Source organism: Eschrichtius robustus, chromosome 1 (assembly GCF_028021215.1).
Source record: "Eschrichtius robustus isolate mEscRob2 chromosome 1, mEscRob2.pri, whole genome shotgun sequence".
Taxonomy (NCBI): Eukaryota; Metazoa; Chordata; class Mammalia; order Artiodactyla; family Eschrichtiidae; genus Eschrichtius; species Eschrichtius robustus.
The window spans coordinates 183,870,551-183,888,147 of NC_090824.1; the positions used below are offsets into that span (position 1 = coordinate 183,870,551).

The 17,597-nt window shown below is 42.0% G+C and overlaps 1 protein-coding gene across 5 annotated transcripts in view; it reads left to right on the forward strand.

Moving 5' to 3' along the window:
• The window catches only part of NRP1 (neuropilin 1), a 144,332-nt gene that overhangs the window by 85,311 nt on the left and 41,424 nt on the right, over positions 1-17,597 (forward strand). For all 5 annotated transcript variants that reach the window (XM_068561084.1, XM_068561074.1, XM_068561087.1 and 2 more), the window contains 2 exons: positions 8,566-8,721; positions 11,811-11,955. In XM_068561084.1, coding sequence (XP_068417185.1) covers positions 8,566-8,721; positions 11,811-11,955 — 301 coding nt within the window. The remainder of the gene's footprint in view (positions 1-8,565; positions 8,722-11,810; positions 11,956-17,597) is intronic.

Genomic DNA, 17,597 nt, shown 5'->3' on the forward strand with positions numbered 1-17,597 from the left:
ATAGCAGGAGAGCCTAAGCCAGCCTGTGTCCTCCATGCAGGGATGCTTGCTAAGTCTTTGCTGACTGAATCTTCTAGCGAGAGCCCATGGTACAATGGTCCTATAGGCATTTGACTAGATCTACATCATGTTTATGCATATCTGAGGCTGGTTACAATTTTTTTTAAACTGTAGCATATTTATTTTTCTTTCTTGAGACATTTCCATTATGCGATTTTTACTACAGAGCTTGTAGGTTAAATTCTTAACCAAGTTTCTAGGGATTACATTTGTTGTGTTCTGAGTACTTATCCTCTTTCCAGATCAAAGTATTAGGTTCAGGTTTTCAATTTAATGTAACTTACAAATAAGTGTTCAAAAAATGTTAATAAAACTATTAAGTCCCTGAATCTTTTACCGCCCAGTAAGGACTCCTAAGTATCTAAGTTGGAAGAGGGGACCATCTAAGTGTCATCCTCCTGACTGAGCTATTAAAGTTTCTGAGGTCCCCATCTGCAAGTGAACATGGTGTTGAAGTAATGAAGCTTCTTCATTTTAAGGAAAAACAGAGTTTTCAGGCTGGCGTATGTCTTAAAAATGTACAACAATCTTTGCCAACGCCTAGGCATTCGGTCAGCCTTTCTCTTTAACTCTACACAGAAGTTTCCAATTGTCTTTGATGCTGATTACTTGTATCCCAGAGTCTATAGGAACCCCCATACGATCTCATTTTCTCCTCCTTTGTTATCAGAATACACGGTGTCCTGATGTCCAGATTTTACAGGCTTATTGAGTAAGAGAGGAATTCAAATGGAATATTTGTTTTCTCTGAACACAATTATATCTGTTCTAGAAAATACAGAAGGGAAAAAGAAACCCTCAGATTTTGCATGGAATATGTGAAGACTCCTCCCATATTTGTCTTAAATTGATGTCATCAGTGAAGCTGAGCATTTGCCGGTGGGTGTCACAGTCCTGCTGCCCTGCTGTCAAAGGTCTTTGAAATGCTGCATCAGACACCCTCAGGAGATGTGGCCCCGCCGCGCCCTCCTCCCAGAGCCGCGTCCTCCTCTTCACGCTCCATCTTCGTGGTTTCCACGTGGGGGTGATTTGGGTAGCTGGCTTCTGGAAATGTCTCTAGTTGAGATGCTGGTGTTAACCCGCAGTACGGAGTCCGTTTCCTTTCCTCCTGCCGATGCCACTTGCCCGTTCTGACAACTACGAGAGATCTTACTCTTCAGAGAGAACCACATGGCACTCCAGTTCCAAGAACATATCAGAATTAAATATTTCTTCTTTAATTTGTTGCTTCTGGTTTATGCCAAAAAAATTAATGTGAGAATGAAAGGATATGCCAACATCCAAAGGCAGTGGAGCCCCACAGCCTGATCTCCTTTATCAGCCAAAGGAGACAGAGGTCAGCCCTTGTTTGAGGACTTCATTTGTCTTGTGCTTTCCTTGTTGTTCTTTTGCGCGAAGTACAGTGGCATCAGGGAAGCCAGGCTTTGCGCTGCATCTGGGCTGCACAGCCTTATCTAGTGTTATTCTAGCTGGTTGACTCAAGTCTTCGGAAAGGAAAATTCATCTGTTCATTCACTTGGGATTGTTTTACTATCAGCACAGGCTTTGTTGCAACCAGTAGTTTGCTTCTACCCAGGAAAATGCTTTCCTTTATGGAAAAAAAAAAATTAATTCAAGCAATTAAGATGAGAAAAGAAAATTGGTGAGGTTCTTCCTGCACTGCACTTTTCTTGCTCTTGGCTATTTGTATTCTTTACCAGAATTTTTAAATGTTTTCTCATTATCTTTTGCTAAAAATGATCTGTCACCACTGTCTTGTTTTTCAACAGCATGAATGAGTCATTTGCAAAATTTGGCTTTCCAGTAGTCAATGTAAACGTTAAACGGAGTCAAAGTAATCATAAATGGTTTCATATTCTCAATAATTTTACAAATATGTAATTTCCAGAAAGAATAACTGTAAGATTTAATTTTTGTTCACTAAGAAATTCTAAATTACCTTTTGATAATTGTGCTTTTTAAGATAGGAATTGAGGAAGAGCATGGGTGTAGTGGCGTGTACATGGGCCACCAGTCTGATCTGGGGTAAGTCCTGGCTTAATCACTGACAAGTTACGTGACTCTGAGCAAGGTTCACACATCACTTTGTTCCTCAGTTGCTTTGTCCACAAAACCTTCCTTGTATGATTGTTAAGAGTTGAAGAGATAATGTATATAAATTTAGCCCTTAATAAAATGCCTGACACATAGGGGTTGCCTTATGAATTTTCTATATATAATAGTAATTTTAGCCATCAGTGTTTTTTCTATGTAATACAGTAATCATGAAAAATACATAAAGAGATAATTATGTCACCAACTATAAAATGGTTGTATTCCTACTGGTAACTATAAAAAGTCCAAGATCCTAAGTCAAGGAACATGATGATCAGGTGTTGTGAATTAAGCCCCCAGATCCTGGAACAGCACTGATGTTCAGATGCTTAGGCATTATCAGAAAGCACGTGTGTTATCTAAGGAAATGAGACAATTGCTTAAAAATATTTTCTTTAGCTTGTAGTGTCTAGTGATGAATTAAACAGCTCTTTGAGTCATCAGAGATGCTCTAAAAAGAATCCGACACACTCCACCTCCCCCCCAAGAAAGTATTTTTCCTGTTTTTAATCAGACTCCAGTTCTTTGTCCTTTATTTTTTCAGGCTCTTGTACTGACCTGTCTTGGGAATGTTAAAAGCCGGGAAACACTCCCTTGCCAATGGTCGCTCAACGGACAGTATTTTATTGAGCAAGACAGATTTTTCATTTTAGAAATGAGGCTTTCCACATTACGACGTTACCAATAGCTGGTTATGTATTATTATAGGAAGCGATGATATCTCTTTCATGGCTGGGAGGCTGCATGCTGGTATTTAACCAGCAGTTTGCAGAGGTTTGCTTCATGATTTACTGCACGATGCTTAAATGTGCCCTTTGTCCTCAAGTGATTTCCAGTAAAATGTGTATCTCTCCTGGCTTCTGTTTATCTGGGGATTGTGTTTCCTGTCATTACTAAGACAATGCCATGGTCATAAAGTGCATGTGGGTTAATACCTGTAGACATCTTACAACGAAGAGGGAGTTGGAGGTGGACGGTTTACCCCACAGGAGCTGTAGGACACCATCCCCTGCCCCCCAGAAGGGGACGAGGACAGCTGTTTTCTTCTACTGGTGTGCCTCTCCCTACCCGGGATGAAAGTTCCGCTTTCCTCCTCTGTGCCTGATGTCTAGCTATGTCTTCTCTTTGTGTGGGGAGCACAGTGAAGATAAGATGTAGGTAGACGTTCTACCAGCAGTGTTAGGCTTTTATATTTATATTGGAAACAGGATGTCGTATGGGGTCACTTCTGCTAACAGTGATAAGCTAACTCAGAGTGGCCACTCGAACTCAAAAGGAGTTTGGTAAACTTCCGTCAAATTGCCTACAGACCATCAGATAAGTACCAGATGTTTATGTTTGTCACACACATGGAGTGAAACGTTCCACAGTTTCAGTGAATGCAATTGACGTTCAGCTCTGTGCTTCCCCCTCCCATCCTCCCACCCCCTCACCATCACCCTTAATGTTAAACAGAAAGTACATCAAACTCAGGTGTGAAATCACACCCATCTTCCAATTAAAAATAAAGCAGCTGTGAAATAATGAATGACATTCTTTCAAAATAAGAAAATACTGATGGGAGCAGAGCTGATTGGATTTAGGGAAAGCAGGTTACTTAATTACGGTTATTGTGTGTCTGAATTTTTAAGAGAAGAAGGGAAATATTGTTTAGGATGATGAACCCTCCAAAACACAGAGGGCTGCCATTATGTAGAACTGCTCGGGATTGTGTCTTTGTCTCTCCAGCTGCCTGTCTTGGGTCTCCAATCTTGTCTACTGGATGTGAGGTTGGTGAGAGCTTATCAGAATTCAAAAAGCTAACCCACCAAAAGGATGGCCAGATTTTGAATGGTGTTCATGACAACTGATTATTTTGCTTCCGAATGAGCAGAACACAGCACTCTTTAGAGATCAATCCGTTTCTTGACAAATAGTGTCTATAGCGGTGAGGGAAACATGGCAGGTTGTCTAGTGACGTTATTTCATTCATTCATTTCCTCCCCGTTGCCTCTGCCCTTCCTGTTCCTCCTTCTCCCTAGAACATCCTTTCCCTTTTTATCCACTTGTGAGCTCCTACTGTGCATCTTTCAGTAGGTGTCTTAGACATCAAAGTCAGCTGTGAGATGTGTCCAATCCCCCTACCTCTCCTTCCTCCGTGCATTGCCCCATTCTGTAATCTTGTGTTTGTGTCTCCCATTGCTGCTCTTTGTATCCTCACCACTTAATACAGACCTTAGTGGAAACGCAGTACTAAGTGTCCACTGGATGAATGTCAATCAAGGTGAGTAGAAGTGTTCACAGGCGGCCGACTGATTAAATAGATGACACTACAGTCAGGCCATAGAATACCATGCAGCCATTGAAATTGATGTAGAAAAATACTTTTGGCATGGAAATACATCCATAAAACTAAACGAAAAGCAGGTTATCAAACATAGAGGTAATATGACCTCATGTTTACAATAACAAAATATACACAAGATGGTTACATATATTTTGCATAAGGAAACAAAACTCTGGAAGGCTATTATCAGCCGTTATTTCCTATTGGTGGTCTTATGAAGATTTTAATTTCTCCTTTAATCTCTTCTGCATCTTATGAATTTTCAATAGACATCCATCACTTTTCTATATGGAAAAGCAGATATTCCTTAAAAGAAATCATAAAAGTCTGGATGGAAGTAGAGGAAAAAGACAATATGATGAATTGACAGATGGAGACCTGAGCTTTGCACTAAACATCTTGGAGTTAGAAGTGCCTTATCCTGCCCATCAGACCAAAAAGAGGAAATAGTCATTTGCCGTCAAAAAAAAGAGGAAAATGTTCTTTTAAGTTGACAAAACTTTACATGTGAAGGCACAAAGACAGAAAAGGCATATCTTGTGTTAGGAAGAATAAATACTTTATGTGGCTGGAAGATACGGTTGGAGGGAGGTAGATGCAGCAGGTGAGACTAAAACAGCAGGTAGATTGAGGCCAGTGTCATGATTAGCAGAGATGGCTTCAGCCCTGAGAAAGGTATAAACACCCAGGTGTTAAGTCCCTCTGGGTCTCCTGACAGATACCTGTGGTGTGAGCAGTTGTGCTTCTGAGGCTGAGAGTTGTCTATCTCCTCCCAAACTCTCTCAGGCGCTGAGGGTCTCTGTTAGGGCATTCCACAAAGGTCGCCAGGGAGAAAGGACTTAAAAGAACCTGCGTGGTATTGCCGGTGAGCGTCTCCACAGTGCTGGTCTGTGTCTTGGTAGAGTTCTGGGTACCATTCAGTTTTAATTGCAATCATTCAAGTCCCAGTCCTAATCATTTGGTGAGGTTGTCATTCATCCTTTCTAAACAGTGGTAATAATGTTAAGAAGAAAAATGAAATGAAATTTCAAGTATCCCAGCACAGTGAGCAAGAGAATCTGCAGAGTTTTAAAGCACAACAGGAAACCTTATGCAAGTACAAGGGGAGGTTGTGAATGCATTTCATTGCTGTTGAGAAAAGAAAATATCTTTTCTTCTTTATGAGTGATTCATACGTATGCTTTGGGGACTTTCAGTCTGGGACTTTGGTCGTTTCATGTGTTGGGCACCCGGTTAATTTCAGTCAATGGCTCCTTCCTTTCAAGTCAGTTGTTTCTAGTGTCTAGGATTCTTCTAGCTGACCACCAGTTAACTTCTTTCTTACCTAGTAACTAAATCTTACCCTGGGAACAAAATTTTAAAAATAGGAAAAGGACAGCCAGGGAATGAAGTTCTAGAGTTATTTCCAATCAGCCTAAGCTGCATATACACTCATGGGAATTTAAGCATTTCCAAACTGAAGAGCCATTTGCAGGTTTGACAGGAAGAGTTTATTTGCACAGCTCTACTTCATGCTCCCTTGGATGTCAAGGTTTTAAGGGCCCTTCAGGTTGAAAGTGGATTCGGTATTAGGCATGAGGGCATGACTCAGTGGACAGTCGGCAAAGCACTAAGTGTCTGAGAGCATCTGAAAACAGTTGAAAAAGTTCCGTGCAGCCATGTCTAGAGTACCCATTAACTTTCAAGTTGCAGCATTAGGAAATCAGAGAGTTTTTGCAGCAACCTGAAATCATCTGGTTATTTGTCCAGAATAGAGTTAGGTTTGGGCTTGCCAGATAACATCCAGAAAAGAACACCCAGTTAAATTTGAATTTCAAGTAAGCAATGAACCTGTTGTTAGTATGTCCCAAATATTGCATGGGACATATTTATACTAAAAACATTTGTTGTTTATCTGAAATTCATATTTAACTGAATATCTTGCATTTTTGTTGGCTAAATCTGGTAAACGTGGACTGCCTCCGTTTTTTGAAATTTGTACACAAATTCATACAAAGTACTAGTATTCACTTTTGGAAAAAATGCAAATTCCAGTTAACAAGTATAGGCACTTGATAAAATATGTTGGATAAATACTTAGTTGTTAAATTAAGATTTAGAACATCCACTGTTATTATCTTAAAATATTTATTGCTATTAAAGGCTTGCTCCTTTTTCTTTTAAATCTGGTGAAAGCATTTAGAGCCTGGACTTTATATCTTAAAAATCAGGAAAATGAAATAAAGATTGTTTTACATTGAATGGTATCCCCTTCCTTTCTAGATGAAATCTCCTATTGTTGAATTGTGTTAAGTTCAAGTCGGCTTCTCTGTGGCAGGGACATTGCTGTTTTTCCTGGATGTAAGTCTTGGTTCAGTTTTGAAGGAACGGGCAACCTGTTGATTTAACTACCCCAAGGGCCTTCAGGAAAAAGCAATTCGTGGAAGACAATAGCCGTTCTTCACAAGGCAGGCTGTACATAAAATGGAAATTCTTTAGCTGTTCATGACCCATGGGCACTAGAGGGTTAATTGAAATATAGTTTTCAGAAAATTGGGTTGTTGTGTAGCAACTGGAAAGCAGGATTCAGAAGTTGTGGTTGGGGGGGGGGCGGTGGTGTGCTTAGGGGTTTTGGGGGGTTTTGTTTTTTGGCTTTTGTCGCCGTTTTCAGGGAAAACAGCCTCTTACTAGTGAATATAATATACAGTTGAAATATCTTGTTACTGTTAACCAGTTGTAACGTGCAATTTCTTTTTGTGTCCTTTACAAAATATTTGCCAAATATTTGTGCTTCATTTCTTTAAAATCTCTGTATTATACAGAAATCCAATAAATAGAGGGCATAGTAGAGGAAACCAATTTTATAGAAATAATCAAATGTATTCATAAAAGGAAAATATTTCTAATATAGAGAAACTGGTAATGATTTTTGTTTTAAGATGATTCTTGGTTATTAACAATGGAAATAAGGAAAGTTAAGGAAAAAATACCTGTTTTACTCTTCTGAAAGCATGGAGTCCTAGGAAGTCAGAGAGGGAAGGGGTCTTCCGGGTTATCTGGTGCAACTCGTTCATTTTACAAATGAAGAACTAGAAGCCTAAAGATGAAGTGACTTGTCTGAGGCCCGATAGAGCAAGCTCAAGGCAGAGCCGGTACTGGAACCTTGAGGGCCTGATCTCTGCCCTTCCCATTCACATCACAGGGCCACGGGAACAACTCAAGCCACTGCAGACCTCTGGGATGCAATCAGGGACCTCGGGCTTTGGTCACCCTCTGGTCGTCACTACTGTGGTGCCCTCCAGGTGGCCCAGCCGTCAGGGGTGTGAGAAAGTCCAGTGAGGGATGAAGGTAAGGCCGCTGTGCTGAGGACCATCTCCCCTGGAAACTCACCAGTGGAAGCTTGTTAAGTCCTAGCTGTTGTCCCACAGAGGCATCGTTCCTTCCCAGATTGATGCCTGGGAATCCTCCTGCCTCTCAAGCTGAACTACAAGGAGAGATATGGAAAAGGAAGAAATTTAGATGGATCAAAAATCCTAACTTTGCCCTCCTTCTCTCGACTCCATTCCAGATTATAAATCTATGGCCCATTTCTCAACCCGCAGTACACACAAGTGCTTTCAGAGTCAGGATCGCTCTGATCCACATTCTGTTTGGAAGGAGGTAGGATGCTGCAGAGTGATGGGAAGTGGGATCATGATAGACCCAAGTTCTAGTCCAGGCCTCTCCGTATCCAGTATGTGAGCTTACCTTGTTTGTCTTGATTTTCTATTTGTAAAATGACATCTATTAACGTGCTGTTTAGAAAGTGTTGTGAATCTCTTAGAAAATACAGTAACATGATATTGAACCCAGTTTTCTCTTTTGTACCAAGGATCAAGCAATCTTGGTGGCAACGATGAGAAAGGTCTCTTTTTTGGCCATTGCTAACCTAAGGCAGCTGCTGTCTTATCATATTGGAGGCTTTCTTGGGGTTGTTGATGCCGATGGAATTAGGGTTTGTTGATCCCAGGTAGATGAAAACTACACCATGGTACCCACAGGAAAAGATGCTCCACATTCCCGAGGTACAAGGATGGGCAACTGACAAGGCTGGTATTGTCTTGTAGGTAGACCTGGGCCTTCTGCGCTTTGTCACTGCTGTCGGGACACAGGGAGCTATTTCAAAGGAAACCAAGAAGAAATACTACGTCAAGACTTACAGAATAGACATTAGCTCCAACGGGGAAGACTGGATCACCATAAAAGAAGGAAATAAACCTGTTGTAAGTTTCCCTTCCACCTCCTCCAGCAATCCGGTCTTTGAAGTGGATGATCAATTTTCACTTGTTTGTTTGGGAGCTTGCTGTCTGGCCTGGTTTATTTTCGAATTGATTTAAAATGAAAAGTGCAATTAGAGGTTTAAATCTGACCAAGGGGTCTCATGTTCCCAGATCCAGAAGCCAAAAGGAAATTATATGGATGTTTCCAAGAAAAGTCAATACTGGCCAAATTAAGTCAAACTCAAGAATCACTTTAAACCTCCCACGGGGACACGGACTATGCAGGATAAACACCGTCCTCTTAGAACCTCTGCAGTTGTTTTGTTTTGTCTTTCTGCCTGTGTTTCCTCATTCTCTTTCCTAGACTGATCCTTTCTTCCTCTCTGTAATGGGCTGGTTTTAGAAGACTCCTTTTCATCTACCCTCTGTGGCTCACAAACTAATTTACAAGTGTGTTTGGCTGCTTCTGTGCGAATGAACAGAACTAAAGGTGTTTCCTCAGATCCCATGAACCACACGCCACCTCCTCACTACTTTTTTGTCGAGGAGGCCACACCATGCCCTGCCCCCCGGGGCACTCTGCTCTGAATTATTTGGAACTGAGATGTTTTTCTCAGCCTGCTGTTTATTTGAAGTTATGCTTGCTCTGATTTACTAATCAAAAGATTTTGAAGAACTCGTGCTTGCTGTTTCCCCAAAATTAAAAGCTTGCCCTGGAGGCCGAGTGAAATGCACAGAATTGGTGAGGATAGTAGCAAAGATCCAGGTAACCTGGAATCCTGGGTTCGGGAAGAGACCAGTTAACATGTCCTTGTCTCCATTTGGGGCATCCCTGGCCTTGATTTTCTCCTTCTGGGTCTGAAACTGAGAAAAGCCTCCTGGGTGTGAAGTGAGAGGCCTATAAATACCCTCTGATTAGCTGCAAAGCCCTCACTGTCCCTTAGGGCAGGCAGGAAGGCCGAAGACATAGGGATGCAGCTGCTCTGTGAACAGACCAGCTCAAGGCCGCTGTCTAGCCCTAGAGGATGTGAAACAGATCCTCCATCTGGGGAAGAAAAACCCTCATAGTCATCATTGGTGGAGATCTAGTGAGTAAATTTTGACCTTGAGTGTCATGACTTATTCTTGTTTTGGAGTCGTTTTTTTGAAGCCATGCTTTAGTTTCAAACAAACGAAAAAACACTAGTGCCAAGGACACACCAACATACAGAAGAACCCGGAGAGAGGGGGGAGGGCTGACCCCAGCTTTCAGGCCGTCTCTTTAATCAGTGAGCGCTGTCTCTCCAAGACACGCTTCTCAGCCATGGTCCGCGGTTGTCCACGTGGCCCGGATGTGGGTGTGGGAAGCACACGAGGGCAGTAGGGGCATCTGACGTGCACACAGCTCACTCCCGGTCCATGATCTGGGTCACCTTGGCACACAGAGGGCCTTCCAGAGTAGGAGGCAGAAAGAATAAAGGGTCAGCAAAGACCTGGCATGTGTCTGCACCCTTTCACTGAACCCGAATGAAATCCCCACATCCACCCAGAGTCCAGCTCTTGTTCCCCACCAGCCTTTCACTACTTTGGGGCCTTTCAGGCACCACCCCTTGCCCCGCTTTCCTCAGAGAGAGTTGGCCTACGTACCTCAGCAACAGCGGCCTTCGACCACCAGCATTCCAGCAGCCCTCTTTCTGTTGGTGGCATGTGTGTCCTTACCTGGTTTTCAGCAAACATAAAATTCCTTCAGGGTGAACCAGACTGTGGTCCCTCCCTGAGGTGGATCTGCTGGCCCTTGAAACACTGGTTTGGGAAGCTCTGCTCCTTCACGCAGGTCCCCATTATTCATCGTCACGCAAAAATGCTTCCAAACAGATTGTTTCCGAGAGAGATTTGCTGAAGTAAGACAGAAATCTAAAGGCCGTCACAGGCTGGGATAAATTCCGATATTAAATCGTCTCAGGAGAGGGATCCGGCTAACAGCCGACTTATTAAAGCATTTGACCACCTCCCATGGAGCAGGCCTCATGGGCTAAATGGAGTAAGAACTCCAGGCTGACTCTCCTAAGCCCCTTCTCCCAGGGGAACGGTGGTCCTCCTCCTAGGACTCATCTGGGAAGGTGGGTGGGAGTCTCTGCACCTCTGATGGCCCAGGGATGCTCTAGCTATACAAGGCCTGTGACTGAGACATGGTGCTTTTACACGGCTGTCCCCACCCAGAGCTGGAGTAAAATCCAGGGGAGTGGAGGCTTTCAGTCCCACCTGAGACTGGTCGAGTGCCGGAGGGTTCCATGTGGCAGACAGTCCCCGTTCCTCAGAGATCTCACTGGAGGTCACTGCCGTGGCGCCATGCCCAGGCTGAGTGTCTCCGACAGACACTTGTGGGAAACCGGTTCGTGACTGGCACTCATTACATCTGCAGTTACATGCCTCATCTTTCTTAGAATAAAATGACTCATTTTTAAAACTAGAAACAGAAGCCCTGGGAAAACTGATTCTCCGTTACATATCATTTATAACTCAGTTTTGATTTTGACCACTAACACATAATTTTACCAATAACTGGAAAAGTTTAAAGTCTTTCATTAACGTCAGGGATAAGACCTTCCATCAAGAAATGAAGTTAAAAGGGAGGAAGCTCCTTGACCTAGTGCTGAATATAACCTAGAATTTTCAAAAAGCAGGACCCTACATTGAGCTCAAAAAGTACTCCTTTGGGGGGGTTCCTGGGAAAGTACAATAGTGAGAGTTCCCAAGAATTGTCTACAGTATTCTGTAAGTCCTTCTGATAATGTTAATAATTTTCCCACTTTTTTAGATAATAGCATAGTATTCTATAACAAATGCTATCCTTATAATAGTACCTTTGGAGGCTCTATCCTCTCAGAAAATTGAATAGATGATTAGGACAACATTCTATATTAGACGCAATTCTTTCTGATTGCCATTATTTGGAAAAATAACATGACAAGTTATTAACACTACCTCAACCACGGTAAACAGTGAGGAAATTGTAAATAATTTGACAAGCACTGGTGAAAACATATTTCTGGATTTGTTTTCAGACAATCCAAAATGTCTGCTATTAAAGGGCCCTTCCTTTTTCCATCTAGATCTTTCAGGGAAACACCAACCCCACAGATGTTGTGATTGGAGTTTTCCCCAAACCCCTGATAACTCGATTTGTCCGAATCAAACCTGTGACTTGGGAAACTGGCATATCTATGAGATTTGAAGTCTATGGCTGCAAGATAACAGGTAAGATTGAAGATCACCTGGGTTTGATTTATGTAAACTTTTAAATATAGGGAGAGTCATTTGGTATAAATGGGGTCGGTCATTTTCATTTGATAGTTAAGAGCATACACTTAGTATTTAGACAAAAGTGAGTTCAAATCCTACTTGTACTACTCACTGGCTTATTTCTTTGGGCAGTTTATGACCTTTCAAAGCCTTAGTTATCTCACCTGGAAAACAGGGTTGTTGTGATAATGGATCAGCTAGTGGATACGAAGCATTTACACAGCCTGGCGTGTGGTGGGTATTTACTAAGTGGTGCTTTTCCACTAGATGGCAAGCTCCAGGAAGGCAGGTAAAGCTCCAAGAAGGCAGGTACCTTCCCCCTCATCCTCTGTCTCCTCGGTACTCGGCACACTGACTGCTACATGGTAGATTTACAGTAAATAACTGTTGCGTGAAATGTTCTTCACCTGCTTTGTCTTTTTACTTTTTCTTCTAATTTACATATATATTTTTTAATTGAAACATAGTTGATTTACAATGTTATATTAGTTTGAGGTGTACAGTATAGTGATTTGATATTTTTGTAGATTATACTCCATTTAAAGTTATTACAAAAGATTGGTTATATTCCTGTGCTGTATATTATATCCCTGTATCTTTGTTTTTGTTTTTGTTTTGTTTTTTAACTTTTTATTTTATGTTGGAGTATATCCAATTAACAATGTTGTGATAGTTTCAGCCAAAGCAACTCAGCCATACATATACATGTATCCATTCTCCCCCAGACTCCCCTCCCATCCAGCCTGCCACTTAACAGTGAGGAGAGTTCCCTGTGCTATACAGTAGGTCCTTGTTGGTTATCCTTTTTAAATATAGCAGCGTGTACATGTCAATTCCAAACTCCCTAACTTTCCCTTCCCTCCACCCTTCCCCCCCGTAACCATAAGTTCATTCTCTAAGTCTGTGAGTCCGTTTCTGTTTTGTAAATACGTTCATTTGTATCATTTCTTTTTAGATCCTGCATATAAGCGATATCATACAATATTTCTCTTTCTCTGTCTGACTTACCTGTCTTTTTAATTTTGAAGTCTAGAGGTGGCCTTATCAGCTGTAGCTGTTCAGGAGGAGTTTAATTTACCAGAATTTCTCCTTTTACTCACTTAACTGCCCTGACAACTTTCTCCTAGGTTTTGGCTCAATATATGTCTATCTTTTTTTGAATGAATATGCTTATATTAGAAATCAATTTGTCAATATTTCTCGTTTTTGAGTTTGTGTCTTCTGACATTAAAAGGACTTTAAAAGTGTCTGTTAAATTTGGAACAAGTAGGTGGATTACATCCACTTGAGAGGTGAAGATGAGGTACTGGGCGATTAAGTGGCTAAAAAGATAGGCAGGTACCGAGCGGGGAGTAAAAGAAGGTCCTGTTAGTCTCACTGTGTTTCTATGGTGACCAGTACTGCTCTTACTTGTCCATTGATCTTCCTGTACAACCACTCTGTATTCTGAAGTAAGTAGCAGTCACGTTAGAATTCCTTTCCATTTAAGTAAATACACTGCAAATTTTTCATTAAAAAAAAAAGTACAGTGTAACCTCCATAGTAAGCTTAAAACTTCAAAGACAGAATCGGTAACTGATTCACCAAAAAGTAATTAAAAGTGAACAACGTTTAAAAATCTGAGAACTGGGACTTCCCTGGTGGCGCAGTGGTTAAGAATCCACCTGCCAATGCAGGGGACAGGGGTTCGAGCCCTGGTCCAGGAAGATCCCACATCCCGCAGCTAGAGAAAGCCCGCGCACAGCAACGAAGACCGAACGCAGCCAAAAATAAATAAATAGATTTATTTTTAAAAAAAATCTGCTAACTATCTTTCATATAATGTTAGTATACATATTAAGGGCATTTAACTTCTCATTGCATGAATGCCAACACTATTGTTTTTATTTTTATCCTCTTAAGTATAATTATTTCTAGAGAAGGAAACTATTGACTTTTGAAGGAAAAAAAAATCACCTGGGCAATTTTCCATGAAATTACAAGCAATTTGAAGAAGAGCTAATGAAGGAGAAAAAATATATACATTTGTTTACAGTACAGTTCGTTTTGGAAAGTGAAAACTGACTTTTGATTTCTTCCCCAAATTTTATTTATTTGCATCCTAGAGACAGACTTGTTTATTGTTTTAGGATCTAAGCATTTAGAAAGTTCAAGTCCTTGGAGGCAGGAATTGGGTGGAGAGGGGCTTGGAGGGAGAAAAGGGGCAGTGAAGGTTAGCTATAATCTTGGCTTTATTCTTTTTTTAAAATTTATTATTTATTTATTTATTTTTGGCTGCGTTGGGTCTTCGTTGCTGTGCGCCGGCTTTCTCTAGCTGCGGTGAGCGGGGGCTACTCTTCGTTGCGGTGCGCAAGATTCTCATTGCGGTGGCTTCTCTTGTTGCGGAGCACAGGCTCTAGGTGCACAGGCTTCAGTAGTTGCGGCACGCAGGCTCAGTAGTTGTAGCACACGGGCTTAGTTGCTCCGTGGCATGTGGGATCTTCGTGGACCAGGTGTCCCCTGCGTTGGCAGGCGGATTCTTAACCACTGCGCCACCAGGGGAGTCCCACCTTGGCTTTATTCTTGATCAGCAGTTGCATGAAAGTTCTAGGTCATTTTCAGAGCATTACAAATGTGAGAGACTATCCATAAATTCATAGAAACAAGGCCATCTGAGGGCAGGGTGGAAATTTCTGGTCCATTCCTCCCACCTAATTTCACGTCACTGTACCAGAAAAAAAGAAGTAAACTTCATAAAGACTCCAAATGCGTTAGTGTGAATTGTGAATTTCTGGCTCTCCTTTTAATTAAACAAAATCCTTGTTTAAGCCTGAACTGCTCTTTCTCATTTTCACAAGGATTTTCCTGAAAGGTAATTCTAGGAGTATGAGTCTTCACAGGTAAACAAGGCAGATAATTTACTGGATTTTAAAAAATAGTTAAATGACCTAGTTATTTAAACAGATGTCTAAAATACCATGTTTTGTTATTTTCACACATATTCTATTTTACAGTTACTTTAAGTAGCTATTTTTTTTCAAACTGCATACTGCTACTATCTTAATCATGACCCCTAATATATTTTAGACACTTTCTAGTAAGATCTTTCTAGTAAGATCGCTACAACCGCCAAATAACTGATCAAAGCAGGTTTTTGGAGAGGCCAGTGTGTCATAACGATGGTCACACAAAAAGAAGGTGTGCAGACATATCCAGGCTTTGCTCTGGGCTATCCATTTAGTGAATGAGTGACCATGGACAAGACCCTCAGTCCCTCTTATCTCCATCTCCTTGTCAGTCAGTAGATCTCCATCTTCTTGATTCAGCTGTAATGAAGATTTAAGTGAAAGGATTTTATAACGCTTGGCTTAGAGTAAGTGCTCACTAAACGGTACCCAGTAAATTAAACAGTTCATGGTACTCAGTAAATTGAACCTAGAATAGGCCCCAGCAAACAGAGCCCCTAATGAGACAACAATATCAGTGTTTTCTTCTTAATTACCAGAGTAGATAATTTTCATCTTTTAGAGGCCATGGTCCCCTCGGTGGAGACCAATGAAAGAAATACAAGACTGCAGGTTCACTGGGGGTCTGGAAGATGCATGAAAGCAGGAGCCATGTTTATCTTCTTTTCCATTGCGTCCTGTGTGCCTGGAACAAAATATGTGCTCAATACACTTATTTTTTTAATGAATGAATGAACTGCAGTTTTTTCCATTTCTTACGATAAACAAGTGACTGGATTGCAAAATTTTACCCTTTCCGCTTGAGTGGGAAAGCCCCAACTCAATCTGGATTTTTTTAAAAGAAACTGTTGAATTAAAAGTTACCATGAGAATACATCACTTGAATCCAAAGTCTCCAGAGCCCCCAAGTTTTAACCCAATTTTTCCATTCAGAAATTATTTTTTAGAAATACAGCAATCCTGGAATAACCAGAGTATACAATGGTGGGTCACCATATAGAGAGATAAGGAAAACAAAATTGGAGCAAACCATTCTACTTTGTAGGTAATTGACAAAGGAGCATTTTCATTATTTTGACAAGGCAAGCTTCATCATTTTGGCAAAGCTGGAAATTGGTGAAAATGCCCTTGCTGTCTGAGAACACACCGCAAACGCTGTTGACTTTTTCGTTAACCAGAAGTTAATTAACTGCGCTTCTGCACAGGTCAGCGTGTTCCTGTGTTGATCAGAGTTTGCAAGGATGATCTCAGGCCCTACAACATCCAGAGGTGCCTTCTGAGTCATCGAGGGAAGATTAAATTACGCTCATTCAGCTTCACCCATCAAATGCAGTTATTACCTCCTCATTCCTTGAAAACTGGTTAACTGAGTATTTGATTTACCAGTATATCTGTTTTCACGTTAAAGCTCAGTTCAGAGATTTTACTGGAAAATAACATCAATGAAAATAACCACTGCCAGAGGGGAAAGGAGTTGGGGGGGGTGGGGAGTTGAAAAGGGTGAAGGAAGTTAAGAGGTACAAACCTCCAGGTGTAAAATGAATAAGCCACAGTGACGTAATGTACAGTATAAGGAATATAGCTAATAATATGATAAAAACTTTGTACGGGGACAGATGGTTACTAGACTTATCATGGTGATCGTTTCATAATATATGCAGATGTCAAATCACTATGTAGTATACCTGAAATTAATGTAATGTTGTACATCAACTATATTTCAATAAAAAAAGGAAAGAACCACCTAATCCCCCATCACAGAACTCATTTCTCCCTCCCATCTAGGATTGGTTTTAAGGTTTCTAAACAGGGTTGCCGGCGAGGGCAGGACCCGGGCCTCATCTCAGCAGCGGACGGCCGACCCCTCTGGCTCGGGCCCTGGACAAGATTTGCTTGGATCTGCCTTTGGCCACTCTTGAAGGGGACAGTCTCCAGAGTGAGGCTGGCTCTGTGATGGGGTTTGAGGACTCCAATGCTGCAGCAGAGAAAGGAGGATGTCAGAAAACCATAGGAGGGTTGGGGAGAAGATGGCGGAAGAGTAAGACGCGGAGATCACCTTCCTTCCCATAGATACAGTAGAAATACATCTACACGTGGAACTGCTCCTACAGAACACCCACTGAACGCTGGCAGAAAACGTCCGACCTCCAAAAAGGCAAGAAACTCCCCCCGTACTTGGGTAGGGCAAAAGAAAAAAGAAATAACAGAGACAAAAGAATAGGGACGGCACCTGCACCAGTGGGAGGGAGCTGGGAAGGAGGAAAGATTTCCACGCACTAGGAAGGACCTTCACGGGCAGAGACTGCGGGTGGCGGAGGGGGGAAGCTTCGGAGCCACGGAGGAGAGCGCAGCCACAGGGGTGCGGAGGGCAAAGCGGAGAGATTCCCGCATGGAGGCTCGGCGCTGACCAGCACTCACCAGCCCGAGAGGCTTGTCTGCTCACCCGCCGGGGCGGGCGGGGCTGGGAGCTGAGGCTCGGGCTTCAGTCGGATCGCAGGGAGAGGACTGGGGTTGGTGGCGTGAACACAGCCTGAAGGGGTTAGCGCACCACAGCTAGCCGGGAGGGAGTCCGGGAAAAAGTCTGGACCTGCCAAAAAGGCAAGAGACTTTTTCTTGCCTCTTTGTTTCCTGGTGCGCGAGGAGAGGGGATTC